We start from the raw sequence: 17,791 nt of genomic DNA on the forward strand, positions 1-17,791 counted from the left end.
CCCACAAAAACTCCCAACAGGCCTGACTAATTTAAAAAATACCAAACCAAATTTCCACAAAATGCTACAACTCATGTTTTCTTTTTTCAGTATGCAGCAAAGCTCAAAACTTTAGGAATGTTTTTAGCAAGGACCCATTGGAAACAGTTCGTGCAATGCAGGACACACACTATCAATTGTGAACAAGGACACACACTATCAATTGTGAACAATTGAGTTGTTCATTTACTTATAATAAGAATTCTGCTTGTTTGCCTCAGCAGTGCTTTCTGTTCCACACTGATCCTACATATGCCACTGGTTCCCCGTATCCTGGAAGCTTCCTTAATCCCAGACTCACTGTTTGCCAGATGTTAGTGCGTCCCTTCTCTGTATCTTCCCTCCTGCATGTTATTTGGCTGAATTCCTCATTAAAAACTGAAACTAAATCCCACTGGCTCTCCATCCACATACATAAATCCCACCTCACACTAGGAATTAACATATCTTTTCGCAATTACACTCAACAGAGATTGTATCTGCTTCTCCAACACCGCTTGCTTAGACTGTTTCAAAATACAGCTTTTGTTTCACAAGAGCTGCTGCTAACACTGCAAAATAATTCCAGTGACTTGAAGGTCCCTAAGCATAAAAATCACACAACATACAATAATTAACAACCACCCTTAGGATACAAACTATCTAACAAACTGCTGCAACCCTCCATTCCTGAGTCCAGTGATCATAAGTTTCAGAGGCTGAACTACTGCTTACACTTCTGCCCAGCAGCAGTAGCATGCAATTCAACAGTCTTGAACTACCCCAAACCAAGCCATTTCTGCAGTTCTGTGGCTTCTGGAAGAGCTGTTATCTAAGAAACAAAGACTATACTGAAGTCTTAACAGCACCTAAGAAGATTTCAAGGGGGAAATAACATTTGGAAGGGACAGAATATCAGAGGCATACCACCACTTCCAACAGCAACAACATTTGTGAAGTAGGAGACAGGAGAAGTCTAAGCTTGCCTTTTCTCCCTCTGACTAGTGGAGATGGGTTTTGGATTGAGTCTACTGTCCAGAGGTTATTAAGCAAAATAAACAATCACAGGCCAATCAGAATCAGCATCATGGTGCTAAAATTTATCTGGTCACAAACTGAAAGATGAGAAAGCAGCAGATCTGATCTCTCAAAGCAATGTCCTAAGGATACATACAATGGGATCTCACTATTCTGATGCTTCCCAACTTGCCCAAGAACTGCCAACTCTTAGCATGGTCAGACCATTATTTATTTCAGCATTGTCCAATACACTCAACAAAATCAGTAGAGTGAGAGATGGTAACACATCTTTTCAAAACGACACATGTTCTCCTCTGTTCTGCTGAAGCAATACTTGCCAAAGCAGACAACCAAAACCAGCTTTTCCAGCTTGCCTGTTTGTCAAGACACAACAAGCCACAAACACGAAATCCGCCACTGGGGAGAAAACAGCATCAGAGAGAAAGAAACACTCTCCTTCCCAGTGCAGAAAGAGGAGCTGCTCACACACCAGGAATCTAACGCTGGGTCCTTGACTTTGCATCTGACTTGAGTGGGATGAAAAATTAGCATACCACATCAGCAGCCTCACTCAGCAGGCTGACACACAGAAGTTATTTAAATCTGCCACTCACTCAGCAACTGAGTTACCCAACAGCTAGCAGACAAGAAAAACACCGCCTGTTTCTTTCCGAGACACACAGAGAGAGGTGTATACTTACTGGATCTGTCAGCATAGCACGAAAATGTGAAGCCAAAGCGAGGAAAGCCAAGGTGTTGAACAGTGTGCCATTGATGACGCTATAAACATAATCTCTCGATGGAACTAGCATGACAAGAAGGACTACAAAGTCGGCATAGAACACCAGCATCCAGGTAACGACAGCACATGCAATACCACAGCCATCTCGAATAAACCACATTGTTCCCAGGGAAGCGCGGCTAGGAGGTGGAACACACTTTTCCGGCTGGAGGTATTCAGGTGTCCTTTCAATATCTCTGAAGCGGTGGAGTGGAGCAATCATCATAGGCTATTATGTCCATACTTGCATCTGAAAGAGAGTCAGAAACAGTGCTCACTGCTCTGCCAGGCATCCAGACCTCTGTTCGCATAATGGCATGGTCATCACATGGGAAAGTTGCAGAAAGTGAAATGAGAAAGCAAAAAAAGGTAAATAAATCAAACACAAAATAATGGATTGGGAAACCACACTCTTGCACTTATCGGAACACTCCTTACTCAGAAGACTCTAAGTGCTTTTAAGAAGTGCTTAATTACACACTAGGTCTACCTGTGTGCCACCTACACCTCCCTAAGTGGAAAGGCAACAAGTGTTTTAATGAAGAAAAAGTCATCAGATAGGAGCCAACAGGAGCTGCCACAACAGGAACTGAAGCAAGAACTCAGCACTGTCATGTGAGGGGAGAAGAGAAAGTTTTGGCACAGCTGGCAGGGTCCCTTTACACTGCTTCAGATTTAGGGAAGAGAAGGGTCTTTCCTACACATACTGGGAAACTTAGCAATTACCCATTGACTCCCAGCTTTGGGGTAAAAGTGCAAAAACAAACTGATTAAGAAGCAACCCAGAAAAGATCTTGACAGGAACTTCTAGCCTTGGTTGGAGAGCACAATTTCCCACCAACAACTGTCTTCCACTCTCACCTCCCTCTCTGGTCTTACATCCCTTGGAAGTCTTCTGCTTTGCCATGCCTCTCCTGACACCTTTGCTCCATCCCTCAAAGGCATTTGTTTTGCCTCCCCTTCATGATTTCCAGCCAACTCCACTCTACCGTAGCAAGAGCACCAACACTGACCCTATCCTCTCCAGCGCTGCAGACACCTTTTCTATCCAGAGGGTAAGATCCATCTTGGAACCAGAACAGTAATGCTCCAGGTGTGTGTCCTGCTTCCGTAGTTTCAATGTAACTCCCACCAAATATAGGCATTTGAGAAAACAGAGAAGGTGCTACTAAGTCTTTGGCAAGGGATCAATCCACCTGCACTCAATCTATCCACCACTCAGTGTTGGAGCACACCTGGAATGCTGTGCTTTGAAAGCAGCTCTTCACACACCCAGCAACCTCTTCCAAAGACACTTCTACTCAGAGTATTTGCTCAGTGCTATAAACACTTCCTAACACTACAGCTTCCAATGACACACCTTCTACAAAAATGGCTATGATAATTCTACTGCCAAATACACTGAATTGCATATCCCTAAATGGAAGGTATCACCCTCCTGCTATTTCCAAATGTAATCTTAATCTCATGACTTTGCAAAAAAGAGTGTTCACTATGCCATTTAAATTCAGAGAGAATGTTCACCACTAATTATGTTTTCAGCCAAAAAAGTTCACACAAAAGCTATTTTTGTCCTTAATTGTTAAAAAATGGATATATTTTACAGAAAACATAGTGAGAGAATTGCAGAAATCCCTAGGACTTCAAACTTTTCTCCACATTTCATGGCTAAGTTCTGCCAAGTACAAGAAGAAAGCTCTAATCCACCTAACACCAATCTCAATGGAGATGTTGCTGCCCCATCTCAACAGAGAAGGAGAACTATCTTTCAGTTGTTATTTTAAGAAGACCAAATTAATAAGAGGACAATTATTCTTTCATGGCCAAAGAAAAAGATTACTAATGAGCGGGACGATTAATTGCATCCAAGCACAGGAGTGATGAGCTTTGTGCACCTGAGTGAGGGTAACACGAAGAAAGGTACTGGAACTGCTGAGGTCACAGTGAGAAGCAAAAGCCAGGAGCACAAACTTCCCAGGTACACAGGAGCACATGAACTAGACCATTTCCAATATTTGTTTTCTAACACAACTCGTATAAATAAACTAGGAGAATTAGGTATTTTCTTATCTTTCCACTTTGAACATTTAGTATGCTGCCAAGCTAGTGTAAGATGATTTTATGAATCTAAAGAAAGTCATGTGGATTAATGTTAAAGCGTACCAGTCTTGTGTTTATACACACATCACACAGAACAGAAATATCAAGATGAAAATGTCCTTGTGAGGATGTCGTTTACTTTGGCAAGAAAAAAGCCCACAACAAAAAGCCCACTCCTCATTCACAAAATTCACATAACACATTGTAATTACTCAGTATTTTAACCACAGCTATAATTTAGCCTCATGATTCCTGATATTTAGGAAGACAAGCTATGTAATTTTCATAAACAGTGATTACCCAAACAATCTGGCAGTCTAAGTTCAGATAAATCTATACCTACTAGTACATGCATACCTTTTCTCCCATTTTTCACGATTTCTGTAAGGACAATTATGTATTCATACACTCACACAGACTTAACAAGTATTTCTAAGACTTAGTTCTTCCACCCCCTGACGGAAACAGGTTAACCTTCAATGCTGTTGTTTAATAATCTTATTAAAATTGCTATGCTTGTTTGCCAGCTTGAAATAAAACTGACATAATTAAAGACTCACACCTGACAACAGTGGTTAGTTGACAAGAACATCACATTACACTAAAAAGTAAGGAAGAAAACTGTAAGTTAAGTGCTCAATTTTCAATTGAAAGTTTACACATCAGGTGCAGTAACAAGCTGGGACAGTCCTGAGCACAGACTCTGAGGATTTTTTGCCTAAGCTCTGAGCCTTTTTTTTTTTTTTTCCCCCTAAGGTTTTGTATCCCAAAGCAAAGGAATCAAACAGTCCCAAGAAAAGCAAATTCCTATTTAACAAAGCAATCAGTTTGACAAGTCACCTTAAGGTCAGTATTAGCAGACTGACTGAAAGCTGAACAAATACACAGTGATTAAGCTGTGGGTTTAGTCCTGAACAGCACACTTCAGCACTGAAATAAAAATTAATCGCTCTTGCAAGTGCAGGAAGTGATTTCAGTCCAATAAAAGTTCTACAGCTCTCTCTCAGAAATATCATTGAGCCAAACTGGGGGAAAAAAATAAGAAAAATCTATTGTTGTGTAACTGTCTAAGGAGAAACTGGAAGGAGCCCTAAGGCCTCCTTAGCCTGAAAGTCTGGAGACTCACTTCTGCAGTGAGTTAAGAGGACAGCATACAGGCCCCTGATTATGGCTGGAGGACAATTTTGCTATTTAATGTACCCTACCATTTAATGCTTGCTTTAGAGGCCTTATGAGGCAACAAAATAAATCAGTATATAAACGCCATACATTGTTTGAGAAATACATATGTGTTTTAGTGTTCATTATCTTAAGAGTCAAGCTATAGGAGCTTAGAGTCTCAGCCGCTCTCCTACATGACCCGGTTAGTGGGGGGTTTTAAATTCCTTGTTCTTACATACACAAACATCTGTTTTGGTTTATGGTGTCCAGTTTGGTATTTTCAGATAAATAATAAAATTATTTAAAAAAAAAAAAAAAAAAAAAAGGTTATAGCAGGATGGAAGCAGTAACTTGCCTTAACTGGTTTGCCCTTCAATCATGCTGCATATGAACTTCATTTATAAATACAGATGGAATATGTCAGCTCTTCCTGCTCTAGAGCAAACAATATGTAAGCAATGTAGGCAAAGGGCTTAAGGACTTAATCTTGGTGTCAGGCTACAAGAGAGGCCACTAGGTAAGCGTGAGATACAATGACAACACACACATCAATTCAGCCTAATGACATGACAGAGCAAAGACCTCGTCTCTCTTTTTTATCCGGAAGGCATTTGGCAATACGGGAACAATCAAAAAACATGTAGTACATAAGTTAGAAATGTAAACAAAACAAATGAAATTCCACTTCCTGCTACAATGAACACTTAAAATTTGTTATTACACCCTATATAAACTGACTTTTTATCTGCCATAAGCCATGTCAAAAAAATCTGGTTTTTAATGGCCTGTGACGGCCAAAGAATGTGCTAAGAATGTACAAACAATTGATGTGTGCCTTCACCCAGTAAGTACTTGAAAACTACTTGAGGTTCTGATGTAAAACTTACAGCAAGCGTAAAACCACCATCAATGTGAACCTGCTGATTTTCATGTTAGTGAAGTCAGGCACATGGGTATGACTTGCAGAGCTACTGAATTACTATGTATATTGCAACCATTTCCTCTATTACAGTCCTTTAACACTGAACTTCGGGAAGAGGTAACATTTTCATTCTGTCATATGAACTAAGTGAATTTCAAGTTCTGCAAATTACATGAAAACAATACTGAGGAAAAAGAAAAAGAATAAAAAAGAAGACAGATCAGGGCAGATGATGAACCTTTTTTTAGGTTTTCAGTTTGGTCTTTTATTTCTTTTAAAGAAAGACTTCTGAACAGCTTTTATGACACACATAGTACCCTGAGAGATGACAAACAACACTAAAGTCAAATTTTTATTATCAAAAGGAAGCAAGAATACCTAACTAGTAATACTATATTCACAACAGCTAAAGTAGGCAATCTAGAGCCGCAGGACAAATGTCCTTTTATACAAAATCAACCAGCTCCAGAGAGATAAACTCTAGGAGAATTAGGTTTTAAGTTCATTTCATTTTTCTGTACATAAAACTGCATAGATTAAAATATTGCATATTTAATCTGCCTTTGCAAGAGATGTATGACAAGGTGAGCTTTCTAACCAAAAGGGTTTTTACCTTCACCTCTCCTGTCACAGTTCCATGCAGCCAAAATCTAACAAGCTTGTGAAAACTTGCCAAGGCAGAGATAATAAAAAAATACTAGCATTTATATGCATTTTCCTAATGGCTCTTGCAAAGCCTAAAAAGCTTTATCTGATCTGCAGGAGTGCAACAAAACAGACCAGCTATGCTGAGAATTTTTGGCTGTCTCCTGCAGATTCATCCAGATATCTGTCGGCACGGCACTTTCCAACCCTTGGTTTACAAAACCTTGGAGGGTCAATGGGACATTTCTAACAGGTCTGTGAAAGGCAGCTAAAAAAAGCAAACCTATTATTAGCAGGCTCAAATTTGCTACAGAGAGCTGGACTTCCATTGGAATACTTTCGGGACTCCTCCACACACGGTTAAAAAAAACCGAACGAACGACCAACAAAATAAACCCGGCCCTAACTCGGGCAAAAAACCCAACCGGGTAAAAAACCTAATCCTGGTTAGAATGGCAAAGGCAACAGGGAAGAAGCGGCACGGAAGTTAAGGCTGTGCTTACGGGACACCCGATGACTCAGATCAAATTATCACAGGGCAAAGTCGGCGCTGCCAGCTCTCCTCCAGCCACCCCAGGAGCAGGGAACAGGACTGTGCCTACCACATATACTTCTTCATTTTTCTCCTGGAAATTCAGGCCACGTTAAGGAGTATAGTTAGACCCTAAATGCTACGTTACAGATATGCATCTACTTTTAGCAAAAGGCTCACAAACATCTCAAGATTCTCCTGAAACCTCTGGCTCCTGAAGTCAGGCAATTTCAACACTTTCCGTTTCCATACTGAAGAAAAATTGCATAAACAATTCTTTAAAAAAATACAAGGCTTAAAATAAATTTGTGTTTCCTGAGGGTAAATGCACGGGCTTGGATTACCTCCCTTGCAAAGGAGAATAGAAAGCACATAAAACCAGAGGATAACCAATTTACAACATTTTTCTATACATGAGAGGAGTAAGTGGCTGCATTACAATGCTTTATAGTAATTGTTTACAAAACTGTCTATAACATCAACTATTTGATGCTATTTTCTATTTTTAATTTATTTCTTACTTCAAAGAGGTCACACATTAAAAAGACCTCAGTAAAAATGGCTCATGCTAAAATCATACTTCCATTATTTTTATTAGAAACATCTTATTAGAGGGGAAGATTTAGCTGAAGTTATGCTTTCCTGAAGAACACATCTGAACAGGAGTGCAAAAACACAAAGGGAACTTCTCCCTAAGGAGAGACAGGAGAGAGGGAAACTACCTCAAAGACATCTGTCATATCTAGAAACTCCATCCTGAGGGCTTGGATCGGGCTGAGAGCGACAGCCTCAAAAGAGATGCAGCCACATAAGGCACAAACTTCTCAGTCCTCCTCTAATTTACATCAGTGTAGACAAGAAGCAACTGCAACAGTGCCAGAGGAATTCCATTAGTAGAACTGAAAGGAAAATAAGGCCATGTTTTCTGAATTACAAATACAGGGGGTTCCCTATCCTGATGTTCATGGTATGTAGTCTCTCAGGGCAGATGGTAACAGCTTCCTAGTTAATATCAGTATCATTTCTGTTTAACTAATGGACATGCACTAAATAAATAAATTTTAATGCAATAAAGATTGACCTAAGAGTCAGAGTTATCTGGTGACTGCACCCCCACCAAAAGGCCTGTCAGCTGCTAGCCTGAGCAAAGGAGAGCAAAGACAATGTAGTTACTGTCCAAGGTACAAAAACACTGGACCACTATGTATGAGTGACAAAATTGGGGCATCATGTAGAAACAGGGCACAAATCACAAGGGCACCAAGACTGAGGTCAGACTTGGATCAGACTTGGTCTGATCACCAAGTTAGTGATCTTAGTACATCTTTCATCAGAGACGGAAGGTACTTTATAAAACTGTCATTAAATAACGAACCATTACAAAATAACTGATACGTTTTTAACTATCAGAGCTGCAAAGGGAACAGCAAAATTCTGTGACTTCAATCTCACGGTTTCCCAATAGATTAAATACACACAAGCTACTTAACCTATGTCAAAAGAGAAATATTAATCCAGAACACACCATCGTTGTTGCATTGCCATCTACCTAAAGTTAAGCATTGGAAGGAAAGAGCAATCATGCAGGAGAGACTGCACCAGGAAACAGAAAACAACAGATGGGGATGTCATGTTTCCCACAGCATTGCAGTTATCCTGAATGCACAGCCTTACGAGAGACAAAACAGGAGAAGCTGTCCTGGTCTTCTAGACAGCTTTGCAATTTACATGCTGACTCAGGACTTAATACAGCAAGCCACTGGATTCAGGAAATGCAAATTCTCAATTTGTCCTTTATCAACTTTCTTTTTTTTAAAGAAAGACAGAAATTAAAGGGGAAGGTTAATCTATAAAACTGGTATTATTTTTAGTTTCAATTAAAAAAAACACACAACTTTCATGGCATAAGGAATATGTTTTGCAGAGCAGGAAAGAGCTGCAGCTTTAAAGTTCTAATCATAGTAAGAAGCTGGCAGAACCCCTCTAGTAAAAAAACAATATTCTAAATAGTATCTTTCAAGGCAGAAAGAGCACTTTAACAACCAGACATACGTTTGCACTCAAGATGGTCTATCACAGGATCTGGCTCTCACCTGCCTTTGCTACAGCCCCCTCTTCACAAGCATGAACAAGTCACTCACTCTCTGATTTTATTCCCTTGTCTGTAGTTTATTATTCTGCCTTACCATATAGCAGAAGGTAAAGATGTAGCTATGAAGGCTGTAAGGCATTCATATTTTAAATCTACGTGCTACACCTCAGCAGATCCCTAAGCCAACTACAGAAAGTACACAGGGCATACATTAAAATGGCACATTAACAACACAGGGACCAAAAAATTATCACCTCTATCCCGCAAAGTTAAAATCACAACTAGAAGAAACATATGCTGCTACTTCAGAGAACTGGAAAAACCTGCAGGTTCAAAGTTGCTGTAGGTTAAAGTTTTTGAAACATAGCAAAGAACATCTGAGTTGGCAAACTAAGCATTTCTTGTTTTGCTCACTTTAGCACTGGCAAGCAGAAGGGATCCTTGATGCCATTAAAAATACAGTTTCTGTGCATAAACCTTAATTTTCCTATCTTTTAAAATACAGAGAGTTCAAGACAAGGCCAGCTACTGTATATAATATTTTCCTTATCTATTCTGTATCATATTGGACATCAGTAATTCAAGTGGCCACTGCAAAGAACCAAGATGCATATCACATTACTACCTTTTTCACCTGCTACAGCCTGCTCTGTATCTATGGTATGGTACTACTGCCTTCCCACTAAGCCTGTATGTGTCTTTTTTTACCTTTTTTTTTTTTTTCAGTGGCATAGTACTTTACCTTTACTGACTCACACTGTTTCAGCTTCAGCCCACTTCTTTTAACCTCTGCATGCTGCATCACATTTAAGATTGGTCATCCCGTCAGTTCTGCATTATTGCAAAACTCACAGCTGAGCATGACAAACACACCATCCACCAGCAGCCCAGGAGCAGAAACACCAACAAGGGCTTGCATTTCCTCTCATTCAACATTCCTCTGTTGTTGAAGGATCTTAACATTGACTTCTGTGTCCTTTTCTACTTGCTGTTTTACTTGCTCCTGGAATAATGTTTCCCAATATTTTTCTAGCTGAACTCTGCTGCTGTATACCCTTCCCTCTGATTTCTTTACCTTCCCATGCCTATCCTCTCTTTCTTTCTTCCCCCTCCTCTTGCACTCCCACCTCCCCTCCTGAACATACCAGTTCTGGATGGTCACCCTGTAACATGGTGGTGCAAAGAGATATGTGGCTGTAAGCCTAGACAAATCTCTTGCTCCGGTCTCCAAAAGCATTCCCGAGCAGTCCCCAAGCTGCGGCATAGCCAGAAGCAGGCAACAGGAGTTAACACACCAGTGCTCCCGTGCAGTGAGCCAGCACCTAGCTGCACCTTGCCTCTAAAACCTTGCACCTCACTGGCAGGGAACAGCTGCCCTGTGGGGAGGTCTTTGGCACTCACACCCTACAGACAAGCTGGCTTGCTCTTTTGGACTCCCTCTCGGAAGGACAATGTGTGAAGTGTTACTGGCAGACTTGCTGCACTGCAGCTCCAGGCAAGGGCTATCTTCTTTCCTTATTGCCTGCACAACCCAGGAAACACACAGCTTCAATTAGGAAAGCTTTAACTTCTCATTTTCTTGAACACAACCCGAAGCTTCAGATCAGTTACGTGCACAGGTTAAATATGATGTTCCAGGTACAATCGGTCACATTTAGTTTGCTTCAACCAGATAAGCACAGGATGGGGGAAATAAAAACTGACAACAAGCTATTCTGTCGTGTCATATTTTTCATTATCTGCTGTCTTCTGTCACGAAGGCAGAAAAACTGTATTCCTGAATATCGCCCTGAGAAAAAGGTTGTGTCTACACTGCAGAGGGATCAGAGAAAAGCATAAGCTCAGCCAACTAACATCTGCAGCGACTGGCTGAGCTACAGCCAGTCCATTTTCAGACTGATACCACTGTGCGTGCCCATCTAGTCTCCTCCACAGGAGAGATGCCTTGTTACAACTGTATAGGAGATGTCTGCACAGTAAAACTGCCTCCATGAGCAAGTCTTCCTGAAATAATGCAACACACAGGCTTAAACTGCATGGACTATGCAACACTGCTAGTTCCTCTTCTGTTGGAAGTCCACAGCAATCCTCACATCGAGAAAAGTAAATTCATATTAGGTAAGAAAAAGAGATTCACCAAAGCTGAGATACCACTTCCTAGGATATACACATACTGCTGAAGGCTGTCAGCTGTTCCCCTTTGCTGATACAAAGGAAACTGCCCAGAAAAACGACGTAACTACTTGGGCACAGCAGACCTGCATCTGCGGAGGAATTAAGCATTCATCTTCTTGCAATCTGCTCCCATTATTTGGATTAAATTACATTTGTGTACTTTTGTCTAGTACCAAACAAGCAACTTCAAACTGAAATAGACACCCTTGTCTGTAACTACATCACTTAAAATGAAAATTAAAAGGAAGCAGAAACATACATGAGAATACCCAACAGATATTATTGCTATAGGTCCTAAATGTCACAACAAATACTTTGGGTTTTAGGCACACCTGATACTTGCCCTTTTATAAGCCTATAAGCAGAAAGAGTCTCTGGATCACACCTTCGAAATCTCAATGAACATTCAATCAGACACAACTTACTACCAGCAGCAGGTCCCACTGGTGTCACAAACACTATTGCATCAGTGAGGCAGCACCAAGAGCAACGCTAACAGAGTCACGGGCTTTGAAGAAGCACATCTTCACTGCAAATGGGGCTGCATTTTTAAAAGACGTAAGAATGGCGTGGCTCGCCTTATGATGACTCTTATCGCTGAAATGCCTGTAACACTACATGAAAGACTTGTTGCTCTCATTTAGCAAAGAAAAACATGGTCCTCACTAATGCCTCACTAGGTACACTACGAGACACCCAATGCAGTCACTCACTGTAACTCACCAGTCCCTCCTTTCTCTGTGATTCCACTGTATCAGCTCTGTGATTCCACTGTATCAGAACAACCACCTAAATTCGGGCTCCTTTCCTACAGATCTGACATTGCACACACACCGTTCCTGTGCCAGGAGTCTGGCATACTGTCGCTCTCTCTCATGCTGAAAAGCACAGTTCATCTTTTCTGAATCAGGATCAAGGGAAAGAGATTTAAACGAACTTTGCTGTTCATCCCACATCCCTCAATGGTACACATCGAGTGAAGAGCCCATCAGGGACCAGACTGCTGCCCTCTCCTCCCCAAGGCCTGTTTCCTTGATTGTTCTCTTGAAGACTATTTTCTAATGAGCCATCACGAACTCTTGTTCTTCTTAAAAATTTACCTTACACAACTACTGCAGTAACACTTAGAAGGTGCCGTTCTAACCCAGTCCGGATCGCCTGTTACTGCCACAGGAAACTCACCATCCATTTCAACTAAACCCGCCACAGCCCAGGACCGATGGTTTCGCCACGGATTACTCCCGAAGCCGCGGGCGCACCCGGCCGATGGTGCCACGGGCCAGCCTCAGCCACACGCCTGGTGACCAGGGCCACCTCAGAGGCGACAGGGTCAGCTCCACTCGCTGTCCAGCTGCTCGCTGGCGAGCACGTCCCATCGCTGCAACGCATCAGCAAATTACAGGGCCACTGCAATCCACTGACAGGTCACAGGACCCCGACGAAACCGCTGGAGGCTCCGACTTTAAATTTCCTGCCGAGGGGACTCAACGCTGCTCCGAAAGGCCGCGGAGCAGACCTAAACCGCGTATTTAGCCCGGTATCATTTAACGTGTTCATCCTCCCAGCATTTAAAGCCTGGCGCCGTAACGCGGCGAGGGGAGAGCGGGAGCCCTCCACGCGTTTCCCGACCGATGCCCACAGGTCCTGGGGACGCCGCTGCGGGACACGACCCGCCGCCCGGCCCTGGCCCGGGGCCGGCGCCGAGGGATGCGGAGCACCGCGCGGCCCTCGGGCGGCCGCGCCATCCCCGGGCTCCCGCGCGGCCGAGGGACACCAGGGACAGCGGCGGGGCCGGGGGGCAGCCGGCGGAGCGGCGCAGGCGGCGGCGGGATGGCATCCACCGGCGGCCCGCTCCCGGTTCCCAGCTCTCCGCTCCCAGTTCGCGCTCCCGCCCCGGCACATACCTGCCCGCCCCCAGCACCCCCCGCCCCGCGCTGTCAGTCGCACCCACCTACCCCAGTGGCCGCCGCCGCCGCCGCGGGTCCGGCGCGCCCCGCCGCCCCCGCGCCGGCAGCGGCACGGCACGGCCCCGCACCCCCCTTCCGCCGGCCGCCCGCCCCTTGCGCGGAGGTGGAGCGGCCGCCGGGAGGAACCAGGAAGTGAACGGCGGCGGCGGCAGGCAGCGCGTCCCCGGCCCTGCCCTTCCCCGCCTCGCCAAGGGCTCCCCGGCCCGGGGACGGGCACCGGCGCCGGGCCCCGTGCGGCTGCGGGCCGCCCGTGCCGACTGCGCCTTAATGGCCCGGGCGTGCGGGTGCCTGGGGGCGAAATGCGGGTTTTGTGAAGAAAAACCCCGCACTTTTTTGTTTTGACATGGGAACATGGTTCTGCCTCAGCGGGTACCTCTGAGCCCTAGGAAGGTTCAGGGTGGTTTAGGTTTGGAGGTATCCAAAATCTGTTGGCACCCGAGGAAGAGCCGTGCAGTGCAGAACAGTGAGGATGCTTGGGAGACTGCAGTGTCATCCTTAGGAGGAAAGGCTGATGGAGCTGCACCTGTTCAGTCTCCAGAAGAGACATCATTAATGTGTATAAATGTCTAAAAGGAGGGAGGTGTGGATGTGCCAAAGCGATGGAGCCGGGCTCCTCTCAGTGGTGCCAAGCACCAGGAGGCGAAGCAGTGGGCAGAAACGGACGCACAGGAAGTTCACCTGAACATGAGGAAGAACTTCCCCGTGTGGGTGACCATGCACTGGAAAAGGTTGTCCAGAGAGGTTATAGACTCTGCCTCACTGGAGAGGCAAGAACTGTCTCCAGGATCCTGTGCCATATGCTCTAGGATAGCCCTGCTTGAGCAGGGAGGTTGGACCAGACGACTCGCTGTGGTCCATTCCAACCTGGCCGTTCTGTGATTCTGTGACAGAGCACTCCACTGCAGGTGTCATGTTCAGAGCCAGAGCAAGGGCTGAGTTTGCTTGACACTTTCCACGTCAAGTCACTGCTTCCAGCTTGGCAGCCTTACCCAGGTATTAATCATGCAGTGCAAATTTTCACATTTCAGGGGGTTGCCTCAGGCTGGCTTTATTTGTGCTCTGTTGATTTGTCACAGACTGTTTTTCTGGTAGAGGGGGAGGGCCAGAAGTGGCTTCCCTGAGAAGCTGCTGGAAGTTTTCACCATGTCTGAGAGAGCCAATCTCTGATGGCTCTGAAGATGAACATGCTGCAGGCCCAGTTAAGAGAGGTTGATAATGCCTCTGTGTGATGGCATATTTAAGAAGAAAATCAAAACAGCACACAGGCAGTTTTTTTCCAGGGGTGGCAAGGCGGTGCTGCCAGGGCCATCCCAGCACAGGGTGATGTGCTGTGGCTGCCACCATCTCGGTGCTGCCCATAGCAAGCCTTGCCTGCTTGGGCGCCCCTAGCCAGCTGTACTGTGAGCAGAAGGGCAGGGGTGGTGGCAGTGGCTTCTCCTTCTGGCTGCCCCACATGAGGAGAGGCGTTAAATAGCGCCAGTGCCACGGTGGCCACCACTGCCCACTCAGTGGCTGTGGGGCCACCGGGCCAGCGGTCGGCGAAAACATGGCGAGCAACTCCCTGACACAGAACCTAGACGAGATCAACCTCTCAGCGCTGTAAGGTCCTGCAAGAATCTTTGAATTGGTGCAACTTGTTTGCAATGGTACCTACAAGAAGCAGTTTTTCTTCTAGTCAGAGGAGAGGAGGAGGAGGTGAGCACATGTGAGGGAGAACAACATGGCGGCACCCAGGTCAGTGGAAAAAGAAGGGGAGGAGGTGCTCCAAGCGCCAGAGCTGAGATTCCTCTGCAGGCTGTGGTGAGGACTATGGTAAAACAAGCTGTCCTCCTGCAGCACATGAGGTCCATGGGGGATGCAGAGATCCACCCACAGCCCATGAGAGAAGTACTCACACTGGAGTGGGGGGATGCCGGAGAAAACTGTGATCCAGTGGGAGACTCAGATGGAGAGAGAGGGCCCTGAAAGAGGGCCCTTGCTTCCAAGCTAGAATAGCCTATCCTTAGAGGACTGCACCAGGTGGAGGAGTGACCCACACTGCAACAGTTTTGAAAAGATTGCCCATGGGAGGCACCCCAGGGCATAGCAGAGGAAAGACTCCCCTCCCTGAACAAACAGAAAAAAATCTCAAGTGACAACCTAACTAAAAACCCCCACATCCTGTCTCTCTGTGCTGTCGGTGGGAGAGGGAGAGGCTGGGGGGAGGAAATGATGCTTTAAAGGTTTATTTTACTTCTCACTATCCTCCTCTGACTCTGTTAATAATAAATTTACTTTATACTTTTAAATTTGAACCTGTTTTGCCCTCACAGTGTTTTCTCCCAGTCCTCATCTCAACTCCTAAGCCCTTTGTTAATTTTTTTTCTCCTCCTCTGCCCAGCTGAGACCAAGAGAAGGTCAGTGAATGGCTCTCATGGTGCCTGGTGTTTGGCCAATGTCAAACCATGACAAGGGCCAACACATGTCATTTATTTACCACAGTGAAGTTAAAGGTATTGCTTTGCCTCTGTTAAAAAACAAGCAAACAAACAACCCAGCATATAAACCCCAACAAACCCAAGAAACAAGTGGCATCCCTTCTTGTACGATAAGCTTCACTACTTCCTTGTCCTGGAATTTGAATGTCCTCAAAAGTACTCTTTAGGGCAAGAGGTTGCCTTCTGCCCTCCCTGAGGAAAAATGAGCCAAACCTGGGCTCCTTCCACCTTTGAAAAACTGCTGTTTGCATGTGAACAAGATTCGCTAACTGAGCCTCTGGACTGTGGAAGAATTTGACTTAGGTAGACTCCAAGCTGGGATGGCAGAAGTGGGAAAAATTTAACAAATCACTATTTCCTGGCAACTGTATCTGTTAGCTGCTGTGGGCTAAGCCTTGAGAGTCAGGAACTAAGATGAGGGCCAGAATATCATCTCCCTATGCTCTCAGTGGAAATTACAGGGTGCATCTGCATTAACACTGTTTCAGGTCAAGAACTCACTCACATTTTCAGGGAGTTTCTGATTTTTTCTTACTTCATATTTGGTTCACAATGTGAGGACACAAGTATCTCACTGCAAGTCAAATGAAGGGTCAGTCTGTGCTGGACAGCAGCACTGGCAGATGCTATTTTAGAGAGAACATACAAACCAGGGCCCTTTTATGCATGGGAGCAATAGAAGGCCAGCAGGGAGACCTGGCCTTGCTCACCTCCCTAGGGTGAATGAGGAGGACAAGGTACCCAAGCCCCCAGCTCTGCCAGGCTCCACTGCTGGCTCTCCCCACCAAGAAGCAGTAAGGAATCCCCATACAACAACGCTGGTGTGCAGAAATGTGGTTCCTTTTAGATGCAGGTAAGCCGTGGAAAGAGTCCCAGAAATGCATCTGCTCTGCCTCGATTGCTAATTGATAAGCAGCTTGCCACAATAGGACCAGACCAAGCTAAAACTTCCAAAACCATCCATTGCTCTTCAAGTTTGCTCTCACTGCATCATGCCACCTTGCCCAAGCAGGTACAGCCAGCAATGCTTGGTACATTTGAGTGGCCAAGGAGTTGTGGAAAGCTGGATAAACTCGACAGCGTGCTGTGTAATCCTTGGGAGCCATGGATCATTTTTAGCCAAGCAAGCATCAGAGTGAAGTCAAGACAGCATCTTTTAAAATACGCTGAAAATTACACACAGCTGTGCAAAAAAAGCATGCAAACTTACATTAATGACTGTTACGAAACTTTCAATTAAGGCCGTAAAAAAAAAAAAAAAAAAAAAAAAAAAAAAAAAAAACAAAAACAAAACAAAAAAAAAACCACACCAGCTCTTAACTATTGTTTTAATATATAGTGCGAGTTTTTAATCACATTTCCCACGCCACCTTCCCAGCGATCTCTGGCACAGGATCAGCAGAATCTCCTAAGGAAAGCATTTGGGTTCTTCCCTGCTGCCGCATCAGCCTTCCCCGCGCACCGCACCTCGCCTGGACCTTTCTCAGGTTAAAAACTCCGCAAGGGAAGTGAGAAAACGCAGAAGACTATGACTACGCGATCCATTTCTGAAACTGCGATATTCCCACAGCCTCCTGCAGGAGCTTTTGGCAGAAAGCGGGAGCTTTGGTTTTCTCAGCTTCTTGGACGGGACGTTTTCCGGGATACGGCGTGCCCAAGTGGGCACCGCGATCAGAGCGCTGCGCCTACTCCACGTGAAAGGCTTCTGCAGCTTTCCGGCTGCACGCCGCGCTCTGCCATCAGGCTGAGGAGCCGGTGCCGGTGCCGGTGCCGGTGCCGGTGCCGGTGCCGGTGCCGGTGCCGGTGCCGGTGCCGGGGCGCACAGCGGCCCCGCAGAGCCGGCAGCCTCCCCGCGGCGGGCGGATGGAGGGCAGGCGGGCGGCAGGAAGGCGGGCAGGAAG

At 45.1% G+C, this 17,791-nt stretch overlaps 1 protein-coding gene across 3 annotated transcripts in view; it reads right to left on the reverse strand.

The window, feature by feature from the left end:
* ZDHHC3 (zinc finger DHHC-type palmitoyltransferase 3) overlaps nt 1-13,486 on the reverse strand; it is a 33,971-nt gene extending 20,485 nt beyond the window's left edge. For 2 of the 3 annotated variants that reach the window (XM_066321442.1, XM_066321460.1), the window contains exons 1-2: nt 13,402-13,486; nt 1,740-2,069 (exon numbers count right to left, since the gene is read on the reverse strand). In XM_066321442.1, the coding sequence (XP_066177539.1) occupies nt 1,740-2,045 (306 nt within the window). In that variant the 5' untranslated portion in view covers nt 2,046-2,069; nt 13,402-13,486. Of the gene's footprint in view, nt 1-1,739; nt 2,070-13,397 lie in introns of all 3 variants that reach the window. The other variant, XM_066321451.1, reaches the window with a different exon arrangement.
* Nucleotides 13,487-17,791: the final 4,305 nt, after the last annotated feature.

This window comes from Sylvia atricapilla, chromosome 1 (genome assembly GCF_009819655.1).
Source record: "Sylvia atricapilla isolate bSylAtr1 chromosome 1, bSylAtr1.pri, whole genome shotgun sequence".
In the NCBI taxonomy this organism is placed as follows: Eukaryota; Metazoa; Chordata; class Aves; order Passeriformes; family Sylviidae; genus Sylvia; species Sylvia atricapilla.